At 47.8% G+C, this 26,711-nt stretch overlaps 1 protein-coding gene across 3 annotated transcripts in view; it reads right to left on the bottom strand.

Moving 5' to 3' along the window:
• The window catches only part of ssbp4 (single stranded DNA binding protein 4), a 61,909-nt gene extending 35,553 nt beyond the window's left edge, over positions 1–26,356 (bottom strand). Inside the window, exons 1-4 of one of the 3 annotated variants that reach the window (XR_002917464.2) lie at positions 26,185–26,356; positions 17,151–17,223; positions 3,272–3,333; positions 562–646 (exon numbers count right to left, since the gene is read on the bottom strand). Coding sequence is in view for 2 of the 3 variants with exons in the window: in XM_024259066.2 (XP_024114834.1) it covers positions 562–646; positions 3,272–3,333; positions 17,151–17,223; positions 26,185–26,291 (327 nt within the window). In the remaining variant the exon portion in view is untranslated. Of the gene's footprint in view, positions 1–561; positions 647–3,271; positions 3,334–17,150; positions 17,224–26,141 lie in introns of all 3 variants that reach the window. The other 2 variants (XM_024259066.2, XM_024259067.2) reach the window with 2 other exon arrangements.
• Positions 26,357–26,711: the final 355 nt, after the last annotated feature.

The raw sequence follows: 26,711 nt of genomic DNA, 5'->3' as shown, positions 1-26,711 counted from the left end.
ACTACCAGGTTTAATTAAGCGTGTAATTATTCACACACATGTACAGACACACGTGCAAGAAGTAACAGGCAACAAATGTAATACGTTTTTTTTCACACAGGTTCACAGAGGTGAGCAGCTGATCCATTCCAGACATTTCCTTCATCCCCTCAAGCTCTGCACTATCAATGGAGGGGGGGGGGGGGCAATGACCTTTACCTTTCCTGCCCCATGTCTCCAACAACCCCAGCCTGGTGCAATCAAAAGCAGCCCCGTCTTTCTGTTGCTCTCGAGGTAGCATGTTACGGCTCGTGATCAGCACAATGCTGTGAATAAAGATGATGGTGGGGCGATACGAGGCCAGGCAGCAGCCGGACCCTCACCCCCCCAGACCAAAAGCACCACTGATTACGTCAGTTATGAGATACAAAGACTCAAAAGAACGTGGTTTTCTAAAAACAGCTGAATCTGTGAGGGCTACAGACACCAAGAACCAGCATCATCGGCACCACAAGCCCCTCTGACGTGCTCCCACAGGTACACTGGTGTATGTGTGCAGAATGGAGGGTTAGGTTCACTCACATAATCATGGAAAGCCTTGGCCTCACTGGAATGCTCGCATGTTTCCCTCCGGTCCGGCGCGGCGCAGTACAGATCCCAGAATACACTGCACACAGGACAGAGATTGGCGTCAGGAAGAATGCGTTCATCCTGACCTCTGGGGGAGGCTTCAGGTGTTCAGGAAGAGTGCTTCCTTCAACAGGTACATCAACAGGTAAGGCACAGATGGTATCCTTGGTCTTCATTGAATTTCAACCATGAATTTTCTGCTGGAAATCAACATTAGTTTAAATGGATGAGATTTTGGAATGAAAACCTAAAGGTTAACCAAACAGGGAAGTTGGAGGCTGACTCCACGCACAGCCTAAATTTGAAAATTCAGTCAGAGGGGTGTGGCTGGGGAACAAGACTGTTATCATTACTGGAGCGGACTTCTAAAACTTTCATGGTTTGACCAATCAGAAAATTAGACTGTAATACCTCAATTCAACCCGTAGGGATCAGCACACAGGTGATATTTAAAAAAATTAAACACATTTATTTTAATTTGTCAAAAATTTGGCAATAACCAACAGACATCCCCTTTAAAGCCACATTAATAGAGGTCAACAGCCAAAAGAAGCTCATTTAGGGTTTGGTTACCCTGTAAAGAAATGAAACACTGGAGGGTCAGAGTCTCACTGGAGGGTCAGAGTCTCACCGGAGGGTCAGAGTCTCACCGCAGGGTCAGAGTCTCACTGCAGGGTCAGAGTCTCACTAGAGGGTCAGAGTGTCACTGGAGGGTCAGAGTCTCACTGTAGGGTCAGAGTCTCACTGGAGGGTCAGAGTCTCACCGCAGGGTCAGAGTCTCACTGGAGGGTCAGAGTCTCACCGGAGGGTCAGAGTCTCACCGCAGGGTCAGAGTCTCACTGCAGGGTCAGAGTCTCACTGCAGGGTCAGAGTCTCACTGGAGGGTCAGAGTGTCACTGGAGGGTCAGAGTCTCACTGGAGGGTCAGAGTCTGAGTCCTCCTGCGCCCCGCGCGGAGGCCACCCCCGCTGGCCTCACGGCCCTGGGAGGGAGTAAAAACCCTTCGTGCGGGCTCGGCTGCCGGCGCCGGACGACCGTCTGGCGAACCCACGGTGCCCCCCATGCCCGGCCCGGGGCCTCAGAACCGCAAACCCCCTCAGCGCGGCGCGGCGGCCTCCCCCAGAGGCCAGGTGCCCCCGTACACCCCCCGCGTTCCTCCTCCGGAGGGCCGGGGAGGGCTCAAGGCCTCCCCCTGACCGGGGAGCGCCCCTCTCCTTTATTGAAACGGGAAATTCATGAAGGGAGACCCCCTTCTTCGGCACATTACTGCACCCAAATACCACACTCCTATTCACCATTATCCCGTTCGAATCCCCAAATCCACGGCAGTCCAAATTCTATTATGTTAAGTAATTCCATGCCCAGAAAGTCATCACAACACTAGCGGATCTAGCTGGATGTTCCTGTACTGACGTCACACGACCTATGACCTACTTATCGGTGGCTGCCCAAAATCTGAGCGACCACGCTATCTTTGAACGCTTGAAGAGAGTACACGGGGCCGCGGGTGACAAAATAATTATACGGGGGTTCATTTGTGACATAAATACTAATGTTTTATTGCAGTTTAAGAAAAATCACGATTTTCACCGCACGAGGCCTTTAAAACAGCTAATATTAACTGATAGCAAAAATACTAATTCAATGCTAAAATGAGACATTTAAAGGATACAAAGAGAAATTGACGACATTTATACTCAAGACACACAAAAGAAAATAATTTTTTAAAACTAAAATATTATGAAATTGGCAGCAAATGTACACAACTATTAGCATACAAATTAAGAAAACAAAGAGAAGAAAATACCATCCACAAAATAAAGCAAACTGGAAAAAATTCAAGAGTTTTGAAATGTACTACCATTCCCTATACTCACAACCTCAAGCTCCAAATGAGACAAAGATTGAAGCCTTTCTAAAAACATTAGCTATGCCAAAGCTAACAGAATCACAGAGAGATAAATGAACACAACCAATAACAACTAAGGAACTTCAACTAGTCATTTCTAAATTAAGAGCAGGGAAATCACCTGGTTCAGATGGATACAATGCTGAGTGGTATAAGATCCTTCAACAAGAACTATCCCCTCTTCTGCTGAAAACTTTTAATTGGGTGATACAAAAAGGTGAAATTCCCCCATCATGGAGAGACGCTATCATCTCAGTCATTCCCAAAGAGGGCAAGGATAAGCAAGACTGTAGCAATTACAGATCTATAAGTGTTCTTAACATAGATTATAAATTATTTATATCAATTTTAGCTCCAAGATTGGAAAATGTTCTGCCTGACCTGATACATTTGGGCCAAACCGGTTTTATAAAGCAAAGACAAACCTTCGATAATATGAGAAGATCACTGCATGTACTGGAGCAAACAATTAGGGATAAAAAATGGGCCATGATAGTGGGGCTGGACGCGGAGAAGGCTTTCAATTCTGTCAGATGGTTATTTCTATATAAAGTTTTAGAGAAATTTGGATTAAACGACAATTTTATAACAATGATTAGGACACTGTATAATAAACCAAAGGCCAGCATAAAGATAAATGGGAGTGAGTGGCCTATCAGGCTTGAACAATGAAAATTGAGAGCCAGACATTTGCAGGATGAAAGGAACTCCATCTTTGTGGAGAGCTGCTTTACCATCAAGGAATGATACGTACCACCACCACGAGTGTAGAAATCCTGGAGGTTCTCCAAGTGTGATGTTCTTCTCCCATCGAATCTGTGAAGACAGAAACAGAGATAAGAGTGGACAGAAAAAAGAAATGAAGGATCCATGACTTCACCATGTGGCTTCAGCCTAGAACAGGGGTCAGCCAACCTTTTTGAAACTACGGGCTACTTCATGGGTACTGAATCATACGAAGGGCTACCAGTTTGAAATAATACATTTGCTTATTTTGCCTTTAATTCTACATTATTAATAATAATAATGATACTTCTCTATATGAAGACACAGATTTCTTAGCATAATTATCAATAATAACAATAAGCTAGGAAACAGATATCAATATTCAGAACTTTATTAATCCCAACAGATGCACCAAATGACCAAATTCAATGTTTTTAACAAAATTATAACTATTATTAATTATTATTAATTAATTATAACTATTATTAGTGGATCTACGCTCTTCAAACGCTTTAATTCAGTCTCATGCACCCGTCCCTTTATTTTCCTTAAACCTATGAACAGGTTGACTGACAGATCCCACAGCAGACAAGAATCTGCGCATGGTGCGTTCACTGACCTCTGGACATAAGCGAACAGCAATTCGACCATACTCAGTCCGCAACAAACTTTGTCATTTTTATACAATCCGCAACAAAACAAATCAGTTTTTCAGAGAAAACGTCGACTCTATAATCAATCGATTATATCCGGATCAGTGCCGGTGTTCTATGTTTTCTCTTATAAACTGCTTCGTTTTACTGCCGATATCCGGGGCTCAGTGAACGCACCATGCAGAAACAGTCAGCAGCTCTGGGTTCTGTTTCCATTACACGTGAAACGTTAACCAAATTCTAGGAGTTTTGACAAAACAGTGTCGCAATGATACGGTTTCATAATAATGCGATAAAACACAAACTGAATCACACGATAAGTCATTAAAAATGTGTGTGTTTTTTTTAATTTGATTTACTAAAAAGGAGCATTTGAGTGACGTGACAGCAGTGTAGTGCGCGCGTGCCACGCTGGCTCGCGCAGCAAGTCCACTGACAGTCTCAGATGCAAGTCAGAAGTCTGTTCAGTGGTATGTAAAAGAATGTCCAGAACAAGTATTCAGACTGCCAGCTGCAGAAGTGCGGCTACAGATGAAGCGATGAGGCAATCTTGGTTATTGATTTTACAGAGGAGATGCACAATTAGCTGTGACGCTGTGGGATCTCTCGTGGCGCCCGCTGTGCTGTGCTCAGACACTTCAGAAGCCATTTAACACTAGAATCCCTGGAACTTTCAGCTTCTGCTGCAATGCCCCCCTCCCCTTCTCAAAGTAGTGTTGTGGTGATCACCTTAACGACTGAACCTTCAAGTTACAAATTAGATCTAGGTTGTACGACAGCACACAGTTCTGCTCCCTTCCCCCAAAACAGGTTTTGAGGACCAGGCAGTCCTGCCCTACAAGGCCAAGTCTGCAAGGACTTTTCTCCATGTGTTTTTGGCACCACTGGCTGTCTGCAACATGCTGGTTGCCTTTTTTGAATCAGGAAAATTGTCCTTTTACAGATGAAGGCTTCTCATCATTCTCTTCTTCAACAATTAATAGTTTATTAGTCTACTTATGTATAAGTATCATGTGGAGAGGATGTTTTGGCTGCAAATCCATGTACTGGCATATCCTCATCATAGGAGGAATCTGAGAAGATGAACTCTGATTCCACAACAAAAGAATCGTCTTCACTACTCCCAGAGTCCACATCGAGGATTATTTGAAATAGAGCTAAGGGTTTCAGAGGAGTGTGAGTCTTGCTGCTATTGAGATGTTTGTCTTTTTGACTTGAAGATGTGTCTATGTTTATAAGTCATAAACATGCACTATGTGACCAAAAGTATCGGCTCACCCATCCAAATGATCAGAATCAGGAGTCCTAATCACTTGGTTTGACCTCAGGTGTATAAAATCACTCCTCAGACATGCAGACTATTTTTGGAAACATTAGTGAAAGTATGTTTTGCTCTGGGCTGCACGGTGGCGCAGTGGTTAGTGCTCTCGCCTCACAGCGAGAAGGCCCCGGTTCAAATCCCGGCTGGGACCTTTCTGTGTGGAGTTTGCATGTTCTCCCCGTGCATGCGTGGGTTTTCACCGGGGACTCCGGCTTCCTCCCACCGTCCAAAAACATGCTTCATAGGTTAATTGGTGACTCTAAATTGCCCCTAGGTGTGAATGTGTGTGATTGAGGCCCTGCGACAGACTGGCGACCTGTCCAGGGTGTACCCCGCCTTCGCCCATCAGTAGCCGAGATAGGCTCCGGCACCCCCGCGACCCCGAAAGGGACAAAGCGGTCAAGAAAATGGATGGATGGATGTTTTGCTCTCAGGATCTCAGTGAATTTCAGTGTCATAGGATGCCACCTGAGCAACAAATCCAGTCTTGAAATGTCCTAAATATTCCACAGTCAACTGTCAGTTCTATCAGAACAAAATGGAAGAATTTGGAACAACTCAGCCAGGATGCTGAAAGTCTACAGAGGTCATAGACTTTCTGCAGTCAGTTGCTGCAGAGCTGCAACCTTCATGTGACCTTCAGATCAGCATAAGTACATAAAAACAGAGAGCTTTATGGAATGGGTTCCCATGGCAGCAGCTGCAGCCACACATCAACAAGTACAATGTAAAGTGTGGATGCAGTGGTGTAAAGCACGCCGTCACTGGACTCTAGAGCAGTGGAGACGTCTTATCTGGAGGGAGGAATCACACTTTTCTATCTGGAAATCTGATGGACCCGTCTGGGTTTGGTGGTTGCAGGAAAACGGGCAATTCAGACTGCATTGGTGGAGGAGGAATGATGGTGTGGGTTTGTTTTTCCGACCCCTTAGTTCCAGTGAAAGGAACTTTCAATGCTTCAGGAGGCTAAAACATTTTGGACAATGCTCCCAACCTTGTAGGAACACTTTGGAGCGGCTCCTTCCTCTTCCATCATGACTGTACACCAGAGCACAAAGCAAGGTCCATAAAGACATGGAGGACAGAGTTTGAACTGGACAGCACAGAGTCCTGACCTGAACCCCATAGAACACCTTTGGGATGAATTAGAGCAGAGACCGAGAGCCAGACCTTCTCCACCAACATCAGTGTGACCTGACCAATGAGCTTTTGGAAGAATGATCCAGAGTTCTTATAAATACTCTCCTCAACCTTGTGGACAGCCTTCCCAGAAGAGTTGAAACTGCAATAGCAGCAAAAGGTGGAGCAACATCATATTGAACTCTGGGTTAGGAATGAGATGGAACTTTAGTTCAAATGTGAGTAAAGATAGGAAAGCCAATACTTGTCCACATGCATCAGGTAACTCAAACCCCTCCACAACCTGTTAGTTCAAATACACATTAGGTACTACATGCTGCATTAACATATACATGGGCAAGTTAATGGCTCATCAGTGACCCACCATGACACAACAATGGGCTCTCGGACTAGAGGGGGGGAACTCTTCCCTGCGCAAATTTGCGCAGGCTCAGGAATTCTAGTGGTAATTAGAAAAATGTCAATTTCCATCACAGTTCTGCGAAAAATGTCCATATCCATTTCAATACGCCCCCCAAACCAGCTCCTCTACGCACAAAAACTTTTTTCGAAAAATGCGAGTTTTTTTTGTTGTTGTTGTTTTTGTTTTGTTTTTGCAAAATGTGTTTGCATTAAAGATAACTAATAATCAAATATTCTCGGTGTCTCCATGTGGGAAAGGGAGAAGGGGACGCCTCATTCTTTGTTATTAGCTGCGTTTCCATTACACATTTGCACAAAACTTCATGGAAATTCTAGGAATTTCAACAAAAAAACGTTTCGAAATGACACTGTATCCATTAAATCATAATTTTACGATAAAGCACAAACCAACTCACGCGATAAGTCATTAAAAACACGGCGATGAACGAGAACAAGTATTTTTTTATTGATTCACCAAAAGGTAGCATTTGGGTTACGTCACAGCTCTGTCTGGTGCGCGCGTGCAGTGCAGCTCGACTCAGAAGAGTGAGACGTCTGTTCAGCGGTTAAAAAAAAGCATTCTAACAAATAAGCATCAGGACCTTTTTTCTGTTTGAAAACACAACATCATAAATTCAAGTTTCTGTCACGGCGCTCGCGCTCATTAGACTTCAGGCTCCAAGCTGCAAAAGTGCGTCTGCAGATGAAGCGATGAGGAAAGAAGGAGGAGGAGCTGCGCGATTCTGTATGACCCGCAGTTTATAAAGCGCTTTGACGCTCTAGGACCTCTCGGTGCGCCGGCTGTGCAGCGCTCAGATCAGACACTTCATACCGAGAAGCGCATTTATTTCGAAAAAAGTCTTTGAATGACAGTTTTGCGAAAAATGTCTATTTCCTCCTCTAAGCGCAAAAACTTTTTTTCGAAAAATGCCAGTTTTTTCGAAATTGTGGTGTTTCCTTTAGGAGAATTTACTATCGAAATTCTAATTTGCTAAATTTCAGAGTCAAGGGTTAGGGTTACTCTTCTATTTTTAGAAGAGGCCTGCGGGCGACTGATGAGGTGCTTGCGGGCGACCTGTTGGTGACCCCTGGCCTAGAAGCTGCAGCTCCTGGTCTTCAGGAAGCTGGTCTTTATACCTGCAGCCAGGTGAACTCCTTTACATGTTCAGGTAAGATCTGGTTAGTGACGGCTGCACACATGACCTGTTTAGACTCCTCCCACATAACAGGACAGAGGAGATGGGGCTTTGTCTTTCCAGACCACATGGACCAAATGTGTCCAGTCTGAATCCCCCCTCACAGTAGATTAAGACAGCTTGATTCGTTGGGGGGTCTGGTCTGGCATCTGGATGGGGGCGGGCAGGGGTGCCGTGTGGCCTCCCTGGCCTGGGTGTAGGTGGTATAGAGTGCGCGGTTGGGTGGGTGTCTGGCTTGGTTTGGGGGTGGTCCTCTTGCTTGCGCTGGGGTGGCTGGTGTGGGGCTCCGTCCTGGGAAGGCCCGCCTGCATCGGGGGGCGGCTCGCCTGCACCTGGGGGCTGGGATCACTCACTCTCTGCCTCTGGGGTGGGGTGGGGCAACCCCCTCGGGGCCCGCCCTTGTGGCAGGGCAATGGGCCAGGGGTCTGGCCCCGTCTGGTGGGGGGCGGGCTTTCCGTGGGAGTGGGAATCCTATTCGGTACGGAGCCTGGGGGGTCTGGCTTGTTGAGTTCTCCACTGAGACATTGGTAGGGGCCACGGCTGGTCCAGCCGCCTCAGTCCTGTTGGTGCCTGGCCAGTGCACCCACAGGAGAGGTGCTTGGGGGCGGGGGCTCGGATTTGTCCCTGGGACTGGCTCCTTCTTGACTCCTCCCTCCTTGCGGGGGGTGGGGAGTGCGGACCTGGGGGGTTCGGCTCTCGGGGGTTGGGGCCAATGGGCTGGGAGAACTTTGACCTAATGCAACGCTGGGGGGGGTGGGGGACGGCGGCCCACCATCGGGGGTCAGTCTGCCAACTGACCCCAACATATCCCCTTCCTCATATAAACATGCAATAGGGTGAAGGGGAGGGTGGCTGTATTGCAGTGCGGTGTGGGGGGTGGACTACCTGCCAGTGGCCCCCCTCCTGTGGCCGCTGCATGGATTTGCCCCTCCCCTCGATTTTATTTGCATTTAGGACCCTTGGTGGGGGGGTGCTTGGACATCACTGCCAGCAAACAGTCGATGTCCTCTCAGTGCCCTTCCCACCAATTTTAACCGCACCATAGCCATTTAGGGCCGCTGGTGGGAGGGTGACGGGGCATCTCTGCAAGCAATCAGGAGTGTGTGTGTGTAGACAGGCCCAGCTCATTTTAGTTTGCTATTTAGACCGGATGTTTTATGATGTTGCTCTGTTGCCATCTTCTTCTTTCTCTTTTTCTCTAACCCCCTCTCCTTTTTCCTTTCCATCCGGTCCAAAAAAAATAAATAAATAAAAACACAATCAATATAAATAAAGCTTAGCATGAAAGACAACAGGGGTTTATGCTCTGTGAAATCTCTGTTGTGACAGTAATATCTGCCCAACACTAGAGGCTCTCAGCCTGCATCTGTTGGCTCAGCTGTTAAACGGGACAAGTTAAAAAAAAAAGAAAAAAAAAAGAACAGTTACCCCTTGCCCCTCGTGAACTCCACCTTCGAACTACTCCAAGGTTCAACTATCTTCACTAAGCTCGACCTCCGGAACGCCTACCATCTTGTTCGTATCCGTGAAGGAGATGAGTGGAAAACTACTTTTAATACCCCTATCGGACATTTCGAGTATCGCGTCATGCCACTCGGACTACCAAATGCACCTGCCGTATTCCAGAACTTGGTTAATGAGGCTTTAGGAGACATAATAAACCAGTTCGTTTTTGTTTATCTTGATGATATCCTGATCTTCTCAAAGACTGAGACCGAACACGTGCAGCATGTACGTAAGGTGCTGGAGCGTCTGCTGCAAAATCAGCTGTTCGTCAGATTCGAGAAGAGTGAGTTCCATACCTCCTCCACCACCTTTTTAGGGCTCGTCATATCCCCTGACAAGATCCAGATGGATCCACACAAAGTCTCAGCGGTTGCCGAGTTGCCCTCTCCCCAGAATCGCAAGCAACTTCAACAGTTTCTGGGGTTTGCTAATTACTACCGCCGTTTTATAAGGAATTACAGTCCAGTGGCATCCCCCCTTCATGCTCTGACCCCCGTTAAAACCAGATTTTCATGGCCCCCCTCTGAAGAGAAAGCTTTCAACCGTTTAAAGTTGTTGTTCACTTCTGCTCCTGTTCTTATCATGCCCGATCCCCTCAAGCAGTTCATTGTTCGATAGAGCGCGATAGAGCGCCGTCCTGGGCGATAGAGCGCCGTCCAGCAGCTGCTGCCCACCACTGAGAAAATTTCCCCATTGTGGGAGTAATAAAGGATAAAGGATTTGATTGTTGAGGTGGATGCATCTGACTGCGGAGTTGGGGCTGTCCTGTCCCAACCCGAACACACTGACAACAGGGTTCATCCATGCGCCTTTTTCTCCCGACGTCTATCACCGGCAGAATGCAACTACAACATTGGGGATTGAGAACTGCTTGCCGTAAAACTTGCTCTCGAGGATTGGAGACACTGGCTAGAGGGCACTCAAGACCCCTTTCTGGTGTATACCGATTATAAGAATCTCGAATACCTCAGAACTGCCAAACGATTGAACTCTAGACAAGCAATATGGGCTTTGTTCTTTGCCAGGTTCAATTTCTCCCTGTCTTACAGACCTAGATCCAGAAATGGAAAAGCTGATGGCCTCTCCCAGTGCCATGAGGAACCTCATTCAGCCCCAGAACCTGACAATATCCTTCCACCCTCAGCCTGCCCAGCTGCCTTGTCTACTGACATAGAGATTGAACTCACCCAAGCTCTCGGGGACACCCCTGCTCCTTTTACTTGTCCACCTGTCAAGCTATATGTTCCTGACAATATGAGAAGCAGAGTCTTGGAATGGTGTCATTCATTCAAACTAACCTGTCATCCCGGCAGTTCGCTTACCACCCACGTGGTGACACAACGGTTCTGGTGGCCTTCCCTTGTGAAAAAGTTTGTGTCGGCCTGGCCGGATTGTGACCAAAACAAAAGTTCCTATCAACCACCTGGAAGTCTGTTACACCCCTTACCTGTCCCAAAGCGACCCTGGTCACACATTTCAATGGATTTTGTTACTGGCCCACCTGAATCCAATGGTTGTAGCACTGTGTTTACCGTGGTGGACATGTTCTCCAAAATGGTCCAATTCATTCCCTTGCCTAAATAGCCCACTGCCAAAGAAACGGCTGAGGTTCTCAAACAACATGTTTTCAGGATTCATGGATTGCCCAGGGACATTGTCTCGGACCGGAGGCCTCAGTTCACCGCCAAATTCTGGGCTGAGTTTTGTAAGTTGCTGGGCATCACCGTCAGTTTGTCATCTGGATTTCATCCCCAGTCAAACGGCAAAACGGAGCGCCTCAACCAGCAACTGGAGACCACCCTCCATCTAATGTGCAGTGGAGACCCCTCTGCCTGGTCGCAGAATATCACTTGGGCTGAGTATGCCCACAAAACGTTGCCTTCTCCTGCCACAGGTCTCTCCCCCTTTCAGGTTGTTTACGGCTATCAGCCACCCCTTTTTGCACCCAGGAGAGAGAAGTTTCAGTTTCATCAGCTGTGGCCTCCGTGAGACGTTGTCATACGGCCTAGAGGACAGCGCGGCAAACACTCTTGGCTCTTGTATCCGTGGCTGGATACAAGAAATGTGCAGACAGGAGACGGTCAGCTGCCCGTGGTACTCCGTGGGACAACGGGTGTGGTTATCCCCCACTGACCTGCCATTACGGCTGGAGTCCCGTAAGTTGGCCCCACAGTTTGTGGGGCTTTTTTTCCATTCATTCATTTTCCTGACCGCTTCGTCCCTTTCGGGGTCGCGGGGGTGCCGGAGCCTAACTTGGCTGCTGATGGGCAAAGGCGGGGTTCACCCTGGACAGATCGCCTGTCAGTCGCAGGGCCACGGCTGGAGTCCCGTAAGTTGGCCCCACGGTTTGTGGGGCCCTTTCCCATTTGTAATGTACTGAACCCTGCTGCTGTTTGTCTTGTTTTGCCCAGGTCCCTCAGGACTCCTCCTACCTTCCACGTTTCAAGCCAGTGGTTGACAGTGTGTTGGCGCCCTCCTCTGGTCAACCTCCTCCCACCCGATTCATCGACGGTGGCCCTGCCTATACTGTCTGCCGCCTGCTCAGGTCGCAGCACCGTGGCAGGGGCTTCCAATACCTTGTTGACTGGGAGGGCTATGGCCCTGAGAAGCGGTCTTGGGTCCCGTCATGTTGGATCCTAACCTCATCACTTCCTTTCATCGGGACCATCCTGATCAGCCTGGTGAATCGCTTGGAGGCGATCGTTGACGGGGGGTACTGTCATCATTCTGCCATACCCTCACCTGTCTGATTACTCATTCTGAACTCCAGCATGCTCCTCTATTTAAGACTTTTCTTCTTCAGACTCAGTGCCGGATTGTGATCCAGTCTCTGAAGTTTCTCAGTGTGCCTGCCTTGCTGTTTTGCCTTGCTCTTAACCAAGCTCATGTTCTGGACTCCCGCTCCTGTCTTCGCCCTTTGGTACCTCTGCCTTTGATCCGCTCTGACCTCAATCTTGCCGACCCTCGCTTTTGTCCACATCTTGCCGCCTCTGTCTGCTCCTCCGGATATTTCCGCCGCCCTGGTGAGGACAAGTTAAAAATGGATCTCGCTTAATTAAAGAAGTGGATTAAGCATCGAGTTTCCCTCCACTTCTCTTTGTGGATTTCCAATATTAACATTGACTCTCTTCTCAGAAGAACTATTGGACTCCCTCTACTGCTTGGAGGACCTTACTGCAGGCCAAATAAACTGCTTTAAATAACTTTATTCCTGGCTCATTGCATTTTGGGGTCCACCTTTGCCTGTCATATCTGACACAACCTCCCAAAATGTTTCTAGCTTATTTCTCCAGAAAACTCAATGACGCAGAGAAGAAATACGTCGTGGGTGATCGGGAGCTGTTGGCTGTGAAAGAGGCCTTCTCGGAATGCAGACACTGGTTGGAGGGGGCTTCTCATCCATTTCTGGTGTTGATGGACCACACAAACCTCCAAATCATCAAGTCTGCCAAGAGGTTGAACCCGCGTCAAGCCAAGTTGTCCCTGTACTTCTCCCGATTTCCTTTCCAGATCTCCTTCCGACCGGGCTCCAAAAACGGGAAGGCTGACGCTTTATCTCACTTGCATGAGACCACAGAAGACACTCGCCACACTACAGAGCCCATCGTGCCTGCTCAGCTCATCCTGGCTCCCATCCAGTGGGATATTATGACAGAACTGGCCAAGTGCAACTTTCTCGATCCACCTCCTCCATCCTGTCCTGCCAACAGAGTCTACGAGCCGCCTCCTCATCGGCAGCGGGTGCTTCACACCGTGCACGACAATCCAGCTGCGAGCCATCCAGGTATGGCAGGCACGCAAGCACTCATACAAAGTACCTTCTGGTAGCTCACCTTACAAGCAGATGTGGCTCAGTTTGTCAACTCTTGCGCCTCATGTCAATTGGCTAAGAGTCCTCGACAGCTTCCAGCCGGCCTCCTGCAACCATTGCCAACTCTGCACCACCCATGGTCTCACGTAGCATTGGACTTCATCACGGACCTCCCACGCTCCCAGGGTAACACCACCATCCTGTCTGTAATCGATCGTTTTTCTAAAGCCTGTAACCTTCTCCCTATGCCAAAGTTACCCACAGCCATGGAGACAGCTGAACAACCGATCGCTCATGTTTTCCGGCACTACAGCCTTCCTGAAGATTTCGTCTCTGACCGGGGTCCACAATTCACATCTCGTGTCTGGCGGGAGTTGTGTAATGGCCTACGAGATCAACATCAGCCTCACGTCCGGCTATCATCCCCAGTCAAACGGCCAGGTGGAACCCCTTAACCAAGAGGTCACACGGTTCCTGCGGACCTACTGTAGCCAGCTTCAGGAGGACTGGAGCCGGTTCCTGGTCTGGGCGGCCCAAACAGCTACCAGCGGTGGACGACTGGTTTCGGCACTGTGAGCGGACGTGGGATGCAGCTCATATCCAGTTACGGCACGCTGTCCGCTGTCTCAACGTCAGGCCAACCGGCATCACCGAGGAGGTCCCAATCTCCTACCTGGTCAATGGGTCTGGCTGTCCACTCGAGACCTCCGGATGAGACTACCATGCCAGAAGCTCAGCCCTCGATATGTAGGGCCGTTCAAGATTTTGAAACAAGTCACCCCTGTCTCCGTCCGTCTAGACCTACCTCCTGAGTACTGGATCTTTCACATCTCCTTGTTGAAAGCCGCTCAGGGACCTGCTGGCGGGGTGCGTAAACCAGACTCCTATCAGACTCATGCACCCCCTCTGATGGTTGATGGTGAGGAGGCATACATCGTCAACACCATCCTGGATTCCTGGCGTCGGGGTGATCGGCTTCGATACTTGGTGGACTGGGAGGGGTACGGCCCAGAAGAACGTTCCTGGGTCGACACCAACGTCATCCTCAACCCCTCCCTAATCTCGGATTTCCATCGGACTCACCCAGGAAAACCTGCTCCTCGACGCCGTTGGACTTCTCGCTTCCGGAGCTACTCACAGGTGGGGGGCTCTGTCAGGAATCCATCATCAAGTTCCATCTCTAACCAGCAGAGGGACCCCTCACCTGAGTTTTAACCAGCCATCTCCTCACCTTTCTCCTTCCTGCCATCATCACGCTCATTATCACTGTGTATTTAGTCACCCCCTGGACTCAGCTCATTGCAAACTTCTTCCAATCTTTTTGGTCTTGTTTTATTTTTATTTCATCGTACCCCACGTAACTAAGTTTGTGCCAAGACCAACGTTTTTCTTTTTGGTAACTGTCGTGCATTTTCGTTTAACTATTTTGAAGCTCATCACCATTTGTGGTTCATATTTTTAAAACTGATTGAACAATCCCCTTTGAGACTAAACTTCAGTGAACTTTAAATCCACTCTCTTTGGCTGTGCAAACCCAGCTGACCACCAGAACTTCTGCCGCATCCGATTGTTTCTCCAGAAATCTTCGACCATCCTCCTACACTCTAGACCAAAGCTGCTGCTGCTTTCGTTCAACTCATCGGCCTCAGGAGAACCACCTTTGTCTGGTGAGCTTTGTCTGGAAGTCCAAGTCCAGCTTCGAGCCACCGTGGTGAGGAGACCCTCTCAGCCAAACTGTTGCGGTTTGATGTGGTCGTAACAGCCAATTTGATTTATCCAGACCAGTGTCTTGAACAGTTTAACGTAATTGCTTTCTTTGGATTACAATTTTTCTCCTAATCCGTTCTGAGGCATTACTTTTCTCATCCTCTGACTTTCACAAACCTTCATACACACACACATACACTATATTGACTTTCTTTGTTTATTTTTGTATATATTTTTATGTTTATTTCTTAAAAAATATCAGAGGCAGTCATTGTCCATCTTGTTCTTTCTTTGTGATTAAGTCCCTTCAGAAGAGAATTTACTTCCTGAAGTCTAAAGATGGATTTTGAAGATTGCACTTCTACTTAGAACTTTACAAGACGAAAAATGCGTTCGATCCACTCGATATTGAAATTCTCCTAGATCCTGCAATGTGAAAACACTTTTTGCATTTTTATATAATGGGCTTTAGTGATCTACCGTGTTCCTAGACTGTCACGTGTCACTGGGAAGAGTTTGATATAACTGGCTGCGTATTCCAGCAATTCTAATAATTCCCCCATCACTCTTTGATTGAGCAGAAGGAGATGCTAACCTTTGCTTGTCACATAACTGGAGTTATGACAGAGTAAAAACCTGTTGATGAAAGTCTTGCATTGACGTAAATTATCTCCACTTTATTCTCTGAAATAGTGGTAGTTGTTGTGAGGGATCACATTTTTGAAGAGCTTCTGCATCTGAGCCGACCAATCCACATGTCTTGAAGAAATCTAGAACTTTCAGTGAGAAGTTTCTTTGCAAATGAGACTAACCAGTGCAGGGCTGCACGGTGGAACAGTGGTTAGCGCTCTTGCCTCACAGCAAGAAGGCCCCGGTTCGACTCCCGGCTGGGACCTTTCTGTGTGGAGTTTGCATGTTCTCCCCGTGCATGCGTGGGTTTTCACCGGGGACTCCGGCTTCCTCCCACCGTCCAAAAACATGCTTCATAGGTTCATTGGTGACTCTAAATTGCCCCTAGGTGTGAATGTGAGAGTGAATGTGTGTGTGATTGAGGCCCTGCGACGGACTGGCGACCTGTCCAGGGTGAACCCCGCCTTCGCCCTTCAGTAGTCGGATTAGGCTCCGGCACCCCCGTGACCCCGAAAGGGAAGCAGCGGTCAGGAAAATGAATGAATGAAGTAACCAGTGCATAAAAAATTGCATGTTTGTTCTCTGATGGTTGGAAAACTGATAGACTTTGGAGAGACTTGACCCCCTTGACCCCTTACACGCTACAGTCTCTTCCTTTTCCTTTGCTCCCCCTAGTGGTACAATGGCATTTTGCTTTCATTTCTTCGAAGAACCAGAACTAGCCACAGGAATGGGATAGAAACAATTTTTTTACATCCTTATATTATTTTCTCTTTGTGACTGGGCAAGATGAAACCATCTGGAGGGCTGGATACAATTCGCGGGCCGGATGTTTGACAGCCCTGCCTGAGCTTTGGGGAGTTACGGTTTTTGGTGTAGTGAACTGCCTCACTGTCACTGAACCAAAAGAGGATTCATTTGCAACTGAACCAAACCTCTTGTTGTCAGTCTGCACCAGAGTTCTAAACAAAACACTTTAGATTTACTTTTTACAGCAACATACTTGTGATGTATAAAACGAAGTGTCCCGTTCCTCTGAGTCTAAGATCTAAACATTGACATGTTATTTTTACATTTAAGAGCAGTGAGATGACCTGATCCATAACAGATAAACACCACCTGAATTAGACCTGCATCAGTCTGCCATTAAAGGACTCTCAGTGCTGGGGAGGGTTTATGGGCGGCTATATAAAGCAGGAGACATTCCACTGGAGAAGCTCTGGTTCTGGGACAATTCACAGGATGGAAGTCCATTAAGGAAAAGGATGTAACCCATCAGAGACGTCACCTCTGTCACAGTGCAGAGCCAACCTAGAGCTGACCTGGTGGGGCTCAAAGACTGAAAGTGGACAAATCTCTTCTGAAAATGTCAAACCCATCATTTTAAATTAAATCCCTGCATCATTTGTATTCACAACCACGTTTGGATCACTGTTTTTGAACGGGTTCTTAAAGTTCTGATCCAGCATCACAACAACGTTTACCTCAAATTACTGCAAATTCCACCAATGGTCATGCAAAAGCAGGAAAGATGTTCTTACCTCTGACAGGAAGGTCTGTGCAGATTTCTGCGCTCCAACATGCAGCAGATATTCATAGACATATAACGCTAACCTGGAAAACAGAGAAAACACAAGTCTGTGCTAAGCATCACATTCTCTTTATTCCATTAGAAACATTAGAGAACTGTCTTTTAATAGGCAGCTTTTTCATGCTTTAGGGCAGGGGTTTCAAACTCAATTTAGCCGGGGGCCACTGGAGGCAGAGTCTGGGTGAGGCCGGGCCACATCAGGATTTTCACAAGAGAATCGCTGATAAAACATTCCAATGTTCTCAAATATCTTTGTTTTTAACACAAAATAATGAATGAAATAAATAAATATATTAAATCATAAATTAAAAAGCTGGCAAATCAGTATGGAAGTTTTTAAGTTCCATCAGACTCTGATGTTTTTTTTTGTTGAATTTCTGACGCATCGAAATTTTAAGTCTCGAAATTAAAAACACTGATTTTTTTAAGATAGAAAATATTTTGGGGAGCATAAAATTTTGCTGTTTAAAAAGCAAGGGTTGAAAAAAAATTCACAATAAAAATTCAGAGGTTAAAAAAATCAGAGAGAGAGAGAAGCCCCGATACTGAGAAAATCTTTGAAGGATTTCATTTTTTGTAGAACTCCTCACAATAAATTAATCTGATCTGTGTATTTCCATTCATTGGAGGTGTGGGGTGCTCACGCGCGCCGGCTGCATCAGTGGGGAGGTTCTATTCAAACGCGGCTAGCAGAATATCGGACTTCTACTCGCGTTTACCTGGACTGGAATGTGCGCCGACACAGCCGGTGTGTGAACCTTAAAATTCACAGACACGTGCGCGCAGGTGCGAGTTAAGCTCAGGATCGCGTTTGACAGGCGGGAGCAGCGGATCGCCGCGTGGGGAAAGAGGGCGGGCTACAGGTTCGCGGCTCAGAGCTTGTGGAGCTCTGATTTAACAGGAACAACCAGCACGTCAAAAAACGTATTCCTCGACATCATGCGTGTGTTCATTCTAAGAGAGACATCCACAGACGGAGCTGGTAGCTCAGAAACACATTTTGCGAGCAGCAAATTCCCTGCGCGGGGCACGCGAATTTGTCACGCGGATCGCGTTTGGTGCTTCATGGCTCCTTCTCCGTCCAGCTAATTGGAGGAATGATGAGTAAGCGGGGTACTGGACAGCCCGCCGATGTCCTGCCTCCAGAGCCATATACCTCACTGTGATTGGTTCATTCAGCTCTGCACACAGCAAGTGTCATTCATATCAGCCTTGCGGGCCAACAGTAATCTTTCATATGAAGATGGGGGCCGCAAATCATCATCCCGCGGGCCGCAGATGGCCCGCGGGCCGCGAGTTTGAGACCCCTGCTTTAGGGAAAAATAATCAAAAACATCTGAGCAGAACTGCGATAATAATCAGAGATGAGCAGGACTTTACAGGCGGCCTGCGAATGTGTAATGTTAACCTCTGAAGAGCTGTAGGGACACTCAGCCACATCTCTGTGGTTTTAGGATCTGTCCTGCTGACAAAACACTCCAACCATGTGGACTCAGAAAGGGATTTGAACCGGGAAGAGCGGTTTGAACACAACCCATGATCTCTCAGACATCACTGTTGGCTTTAAGATGTCACCACAAGTTCAACTCAGCTCAAACAGTTTCAGTCCTTCAGAAACGAAGCTGACAGCCATCACCAGCTTCACAATACAAAGAAAAGCTAAGGTTGAACAAAAAGACAAAATACATTTCTGAGAATGAACCAAATTCTAGGGAGAAGACATTAAGAAGAACTGGAGGTAGCAGTTATGAAGATGCTGAGGTTCTCTTTGGGACTGACCCGGGTGGATCTGCGAATGATGAAAATGAAGCTGTCCGCCAGACAGCAATGCAGAGAAACGCTTTGCAGGAGGGTCCTCCAGAGTCTCGGGCAGGATGTTCTCCAACGCGCGGAAGGGCTCGCCCGAGCGTCGGGTTACTGCATCGCGGAGCAGCTAGTGGCGTTTCCCTTTCGTCGTGGAGACGGAGTGAATAGTGGCGTCGGGCAGCGGCGTCGGGCAGCGGCGCCGGGCAGCGGAGCCGGCGGCACAGCTCCAGGAAAAGATGTCCTCCGGCTTGGTTCCAGCGAAGAGTATCCAGAGGCAGCGGCCCAGTCAGGCTCATTCAAAGCGCCCGGAGGCAGCAGTGGACGCCGCTGTTCGATCCAGAGCCGTGATCGTATCTGGAGAGGAGGCGAAGGCAGGAGCCGGGGTCGGGACAAATCCCGTTGCAGCAGGCGGAGATGACCATGCTGCTGGAGGTCCACGGCGATGGAATCCTGGTTCCGAAGGGTCCCGTTGGTTTTTTGGTCGATTGACAGAGCCTGGGTCTTCGATCAGCGGGGCATAGCGGTTGACAAGCTCCACATTAGCCGAGCTAACAAGATCGCGTTTTGGCCCACGGCTCCCCCGACCACGACGCGTCAGCTCCGCCAATTAAAGCTTGGGTGTTGAGCTGAGAGCGGGGTACCCCAAGTCCTCTTGGTGATCAGGTGGAAACTCAACCGATTCTCCAGTGCTGTAGTTGGCTGGAGCTCTGAACTCATCGGTCAATCCAAATGCGTCTGTAACGCCACGACGAAGCTGAACAACATCTCTATCTGAGATGAATGGAGTGAGCTTCGGCAGGCTTTCCTCCAGACCAAGGAAGTGTCTGACACATGGAACAACTGGCCTGGTTGGCGATGACTGACTGCTGGAGGTATGTAATATAGTTTGACTGGGATGATGTAACGCAGAGTACTTTTTCGATGAGTTGGGACTTTTCCTGAAGCTCAGATTTTAGCCTACGAATGGTAGCTTGAAGTTGGTAATGAACAGAGTTGCAGTCTCTGCAAACAGGAGCTCTGTAACCCAGCGTCAGCCATGTTCCTCCTCCTCCTCTAAAAGATTACTGAAGCTCAGCTGCATTTCTATGCTGATGACATGGTCATTTATTGTTATGGTTCAACTCTTGCTTAGGCCATTTAAACCCTGCAGAAAGCCTTTGTTGTTGTCCAGCATTCACTTAAAACTAGCTCTTAATGCTGACAAGACAAAGTTGATGTTGTTTTCAAATTCCAACAAACTTCCTGAAGTTTTTCTTCTAGTGTCCACCCTTGAAGGAGACACAATAGATATTGTTCATGGGTGTCTGGACTGATAACTCCATCACTTGTAAGATACACATAGAAAAACTTTGAAAGAAATTAAAGCCAAAAAGTTTTTTCTTTTGCAATAAGCATTGCTTTTCGTTTGAAGTAAAAAACTGGTATACTTTTATTTACAAGACCATGCTTGGTTTGATACCACCTTACATGTGTTACTCAAGAGGAGAAACGTTGAATCTCAATCATTGAGATCAAATGATCAGATATTGTTGACTGTGCCTTTTGCTCATACAGAACTGTAGAAAAAAGCATTTCTTCACTCTGCTCCTGCTACCTGGAACAACCTACAGAAACATCGGAAACGGTCAAACCTGCTTTGTTTAAATGTTTTTAAAATGTAACTCAAGGACTTAGAGACTGCTTCATTAACCTCCCAGTGTTATTTATAAATCTAAAAAGGTTAATGTAACGTAATTGTACTATTATCTGTTTTATGTACTATTGCTTTAGAAATTGCTGCCTCTTGGCCAAGACTTCCTTGGAAAAGAGGTTTCTAATCTCAACGGGTCATTCCTGGTTAAATAAAGGTTACATAAAATAAAAAAAACTTTCTCCGTCCCTTTGAACAATAGAATTCTGAGTAAAACCCGAAACCCTCTTAATGATCATAACCAGACCTTAAAAAGGAGAAAAGTAACTGTTAACAAGCAAAAACCAAGTCCAAATAAAAACCAGCAATTAAAAGGGTTTAGATGTGATTTAGAACTTAAAACCATTTAAAATTCATTTATGGAAATGTAGAAAAAGCAGTTATGAAAATAAAATCCTTCAGCTGTTATTTTAGCTGAATGTAATTTACTGGGGGAGGTGGTGGGGGGGGTCGTTGATAATTTAAAAGTTCAAAATGTCATAAAGAAAACAAAACTATACATTTTGAACTTTTAAATGTCAGAATATTCAAAAGAAACAAATTTACCTTGAAAACATCTTGTTGTTATAAATGTAAACTTTGTTTTAGGAGAGACATTTGAAGAGATGTTTTACAAAACTTTCTCCTCAAAGACATATTTGACTTCCTATGAGGCGAGCTTTCACACTTGGCTGTTTGGTCCACACCAGTCGTGTCCTCGGATTATCCACTTCACTTTGGAAAGTTTACTTTGGTGCCAACCAATCAAAGAAAAACGCGGCCGTGGTGCAGCGGTAGGGCGGTCGACTCCTGATCAGAAGTGAGCGGGTTCGACTCCCGCCTTGCCCGCCCATGTGTCGAAGTGTCCTTGGGCAAGACACTGAACCCCGAATGTCCTCTGGTGGGAGGTTGGCGCCAGTGTTCAGCAGCGGAGCCACCACCAGTGTGTGAATGGGTGAATGGGTCTGTGACTGAAGCACTTTGGGCCCTTGAAGGAGGGTAGAAAGCGCTATTCAAGTATACGCCATTTACCATTTGACCAGAACCATTGGAACCACAAAAACCATTAGAACCCCCAGAACGACTGGAACCCCCAGAACCGTCAGAACCACCGGAACCATGGAACCATTAGAACCCCCAGAACCACCCGAACCATTAGAACCACCGGAACCCCCAGAACCATTGGAACCATCAGAACCCCCACAACGACCAGAACCCCCAGAACCATCAGAACCACTGGAACCATTAGAACCCCCAGAACCATCAGAACCACCTTCCCACAGGTGTACACTGGCCCAAACTAGCCAGACTAAACATTTGTTGCTCAAACAGAAGTGAGGTTTGATCCAGAACAGGACCGTCTGGTTTCTTAGCAACAAAGCAGCAGGACTCCAGAAACCATCGTTTCACGCAGAGACAGATACGACATGCAACCAAATTAAAATCCACCGTTGTGTCATTTTTCATGTTTATGAAGCTTTCCAGAAACATTGTGGCATTTAAATGCATAACTGTGAGGCTTTTGTTGCTGCTGGACACAAGAACCAAACGTTTTTTCTCCATTTTCCATCTTCATGTGACGCCAAGTTCATCATCTGCTGGCTGTCGCTGCGACTAACCTGTAGAGGTATCGATCTCCTCATCAGTTCCACTGACAGACAGCGATCTGATAGACTTTTTCAGAATTCAGAAGGAACTGCCTGAATCTGTGGACTCTCTGCAGCAGCAGCTCCTTCCTCCCACCCACTGTCACTTCTGACTGCCTTTGCCTTATTAGTGCTCATCATGCCGGGACTGGGGGGACCCTGACAACCGCCCCCCCACTTTAAGAACTTACAGCTATCATCCCAACAATGTGTAGGAGCTTTCTATCACGACACAGCAGGCACAAACCAAGCCTTTACCAGCTCACCAGAAACAACCATCTCATCCTGGAATCATCTCACCATCGTAGGTACGCCGTCCAACAGGGAACGAATCCCTCACAACAACACGGCCAGTTCATTGATCCAAACCACATTTTCCTTTAGGACCATCAGAACCTGGACAGAAACGGACTTCAAGACCTTCAGAGGTGGATGATGAAGACTGTTTTCCTGATGTCAACTCCCATGACCCCTTCCAGTTCTTGTGGGCGATGTTTCCCAAAAATCACAGATATTTACACAAAAACAAGAACGGTGAAACAGTAAATACAATTCATAACAAAATATTTACAGTAACATAACAGACGAAGGAAAGGACTTCTGGTCTGAGATACACAAGAAACGCCTTTGGACCGAAGAACCGAAACCGGGCTGACCCGCCACGGAGTCTGCAGTCACACCTGTCTCACCTGAAGACCAACTTTCAACCCAATTCCTGCAGCGATGTATCAACAAGACACTTACAACATTCTGCACAGCGTGACCAGGCAAACTGTTCAGCTTCAGAATCAGCTCTGAAGCTTCAGCATCATCAGCATCAGCCTCAGCATCATCAGCTTCAGCCTCAGCATCATCAGCTTCAGCCTCAGCATCATCAGCTTTATCATCAGCATCAGCTTTATCATTAGCGTCAGCTTCAGCATCAGCTTCGGGAGCAGCCTCAGCTTCAGCCTCAGCTCCGAGCTAAAGCTTCAGAGCTGAGGCTGAAGCTGCTGCACCGTCGCAGGTTGTGCTGCCGCTCACATCTTTATGGTCTTGTTGTGGCACTTCCATTGTCAAAACAAACATTGTGACTGAAACACACACAGCTTCAGAGTGAGTGAGTGAGTGAGTGTATCCTCAGCGATACACTGGGGCGCCAAAAAGGGGGGGGTATAGGTGGCTGATTTTAGGGCTGCAGACTGAGGGGGGGTCCACAAAAGGGCTCAAAATCTCTAGTGGAGACACACTCAGGAAACGGCGAGCTCCTCCCTCCATAAACGTCCTGCTGATTCAGTCACGAGCCGACTCCAGTTAAATGGAGGCTAACCTTTGAACTCTGAACAGCAAGAGGTCAGAGTGGAGAGATGTCTGAGCCAATCAGAGTCCAGCTCAAAGGAATCTTTGTTTTCTGTAAAAGCCCGACATTTATGTGGTCATTGTTCACTCAGATCATTTTACCATGAGAACGGCGGTGCCACACTGCCTGACGGCGTCCACGTTTCTACTGCCTCTCTTCAGTGAACGGAGAGAACTCCAAACGTGAACGGATGCTCTAGAGCAGCGGAAGACAGGCAGCATTAATGACTGTTGACAGTGAAAAGGCGCCGTCAGTCGGGGTAAATAAAGCTGTTTGTGGCGCCGCTCTTCACGCCTCATTCAAAAGACTGAACTGCATCTGTGCAGAATCAAAACCAGCATTCAGGCCTGAAGATCCACATGGAAAGATGTGGGAGGAGCCAGAGGCGGAGCAGAGGATGTAAAGAGAGAGCGTTCAAAACAAACTGATTAACTTTACAAACACAAACACGGCGTAAACAAACCGGAGAGCTGAAAGGAAACCCAGCAGTCAGAGAAAGCTTTGAAACCAAACATCTGACAAGGACTCAATATTTGCTCCAATTCTGTCACGTTTGTGAAGAACAACTTGAATGAAGACGCCGGTTTCATCAGCGCTGAAGAGCTTCCAGCTCCGTTCATGCTGCGCCATCAGAATATCATTCAACAAACTGAAGAATGTCAATTCAGCGCTGGCTCCGCCTTCACGCTAACCATCTGTCTGTGTACCACTGACAGACACACCTTCTGCGTTCTGAAGACAGCGAGGCCCGGATGCTGCGACCTGCTTCAGCGCAGGGATGCAGAGGAGTTTGGACCAAGTCAGCCAAAAACGATGTTTCTGGCGTTCCAAACACGTTGTTGTAGAACTTTTCTGATGATGGAGGATGAATATAAAAATTTAAGATCAGTTTAAGATTTAAGATTCTGAGTGTTTCTTCACTCAAATCCTGATGATCAGGAGCAAGTGAAAACCTGCCGTTTAAAAAATCTACAGTTTGTGACCTTGCAGCTGCCAGGGGCGGAGCCACAGTCTGCCATCCACTTGCAGACCAATAGATCCGGTAACGTCTTCATTCTCCTGATCTGTGCTCCGTCCGGCTCTCGACCGTAAGGCGGGAAATCTCCAATATTCCTCAACATTTTTGCTACGCTAACTTTAGCATGAGCTTGTGAGGTGCTATCAGCTAGCGGGAGACAGCATAAACAAAGGATGATGGGAAATTAGCGGAGTGTCAACAGTCTCGCCCAGATCCCAGACGAGAATTCCTGATGAGCCTCTGCTGCTCTGCAGAAACTATGTCTAAAAAACAACATCATCCCAATAGAAAACAATAAAGTCTGAGTGGAACTCTGGTTCCACGCAGTTGTTTGAGTGGAACGCCTCCATCGTCTCCCAGACGCTGACTCAGCTGGACGTCATGGAACCGGCGCCGTCCCAGAGTCCAGCAGACACGTGTGGCGCCGACAGCAAACATGCTCTGGAAACGGAACGGCTGCTCTCTGTCTGTCATGAAGGACCAGCTCAGACTAGAACTCCCAGCGGGCCGAACCAGTACCTGCTGCTGCGGACGCCCTCTGCTCTCCTCCAGAACGTTAAATACTGACGTAAGCTTGAATCCAGCTCAGGGACGGCAGCTGCTGCCACTGGGAACGTGCACCTGCCCTGCGGGGCAATAGGGCAACAAGACAGGTGAGGAGAGAGGACAAATTCTGGTTCTGAACCGAAGCATCGACCACCTGAGAAAAGGCGGGAGGGAATCGGTTCCTTTTGAGTACAGAAACATTTGGAGTTCCAGCTCCTCCTCCCGCCACCGGACTTCCCTCCCACATGGACACTAGAGGCTGCAGAGCCCCCATGGGTCCACATGCGGGTCAAAGGTCACCGACACCACGTGATGGTTTCATTTGGGAGGATTTTCTGACTGGATGCTGTGAGGCTCAGAGAACCTGAGGAGCACCTGAACGCCTCACGCCTCCAGATCAAAGAGGAGAACCTCTGACCTCTGACCCCTATACCTGCAGACCCCACTTTCTGAGAGGACATCAGTTCGGTTCGGACCGGTGCCGGACGCGCGCGCTAAAGTTTGTGTGACTGCTGGCCCGGAGTAAACTTTACCCCCTGAGCCGTGACAAGCATCTGCAGGGAATCAACGCTGAGCCGAAGCAGCGCGCGCGTGCATCACCTTTGGAGCAACGTCAAAGTTCCCCAAAGCGAACACGCGGGATCGAAAAGGGATGCTTCTTCTGTGCGTGCACATACGCGCGTGCAGCCGGACCAAAGTCAGCATCATGCAGCTGCAGATGGATGTGCGCGCGCCGCTTAGCACCGGAACTCACGGGGAAAACGGAAACTTTTCTATGAGGCGCGGGTGTTCCGGTGACCCCGCGCGCCCGTCAGTCACCCCGAGGGACTTCGACTTCGCAAAGTTCTGCTCCTCCCCCTCCTCCGTTCTCCCGCGGAAACATCAGCAGGTAAAGTCAGAGAAGGAAAGAAACTCACTTTTCCCGCGCTTGGTTATCCGAGGGGACGGCAGCTCCTTTACCTTTGGCGTACATGCTGGATCCCGGTTGAAGACTTTTGCCCCTCAACACCTGTCAAAGAAAGCGGCCAGGAAGCCGCTCCATCTCCATAGCTACCCCCTCCCGCCATCCTCCCCCTCCCTCCTCCTCTTTACAACATCGGCCACAAATCAGGCACAGTTTCTGTTGGGGGGCCTTGAAACCGTCCTATGGGTTGGATCCCCCCTCTCCTCACTGGCTGTTCCGCAGGCTTGCTTCTCCCCCCTCTGTTTTACAGGAGGTGGGGGCTCCTTAAAGGGAAACGCGCTTCTTGTTTATGGACTGGGGGAGTGAGCGCACGTGCAGAGTTTGTATGTGTTTATCAGTTCATTCATTCAGTAAAGAAGTCTCTGAAGTTTCACATTAATACTTTTAGAGATTTGAAAACTGCAGAAGCTTCTCTGCAGGACCAAGAGGACTGAGGCCGCATGAGAGAGCGCCTCCTATCTGCAGACTGGAGCGCTGCAAAAACATAAACTGTTACGAAATAAATCACATGAATCTTAAAATT

This window comes from Oryzias melastigma, linkage group LG4 (assembly GCF_002922805.2).
Source record: "Oryzias melastigma strain HK-1 linkage group LG4, ASM292280v2, whole genome shotgun sequence".
Taxonomy (NCBI): Eukaryota; Metazoa; Chordata; class Actinopteri; order Beloniformes; family Adrianichthyidae; genus Oryzias; species Oryzias melastigma.
Note: the sequence above shows the minus strand (reverse complement) of the source record. Positions and strands in the feature narration are given on the sequence as shown.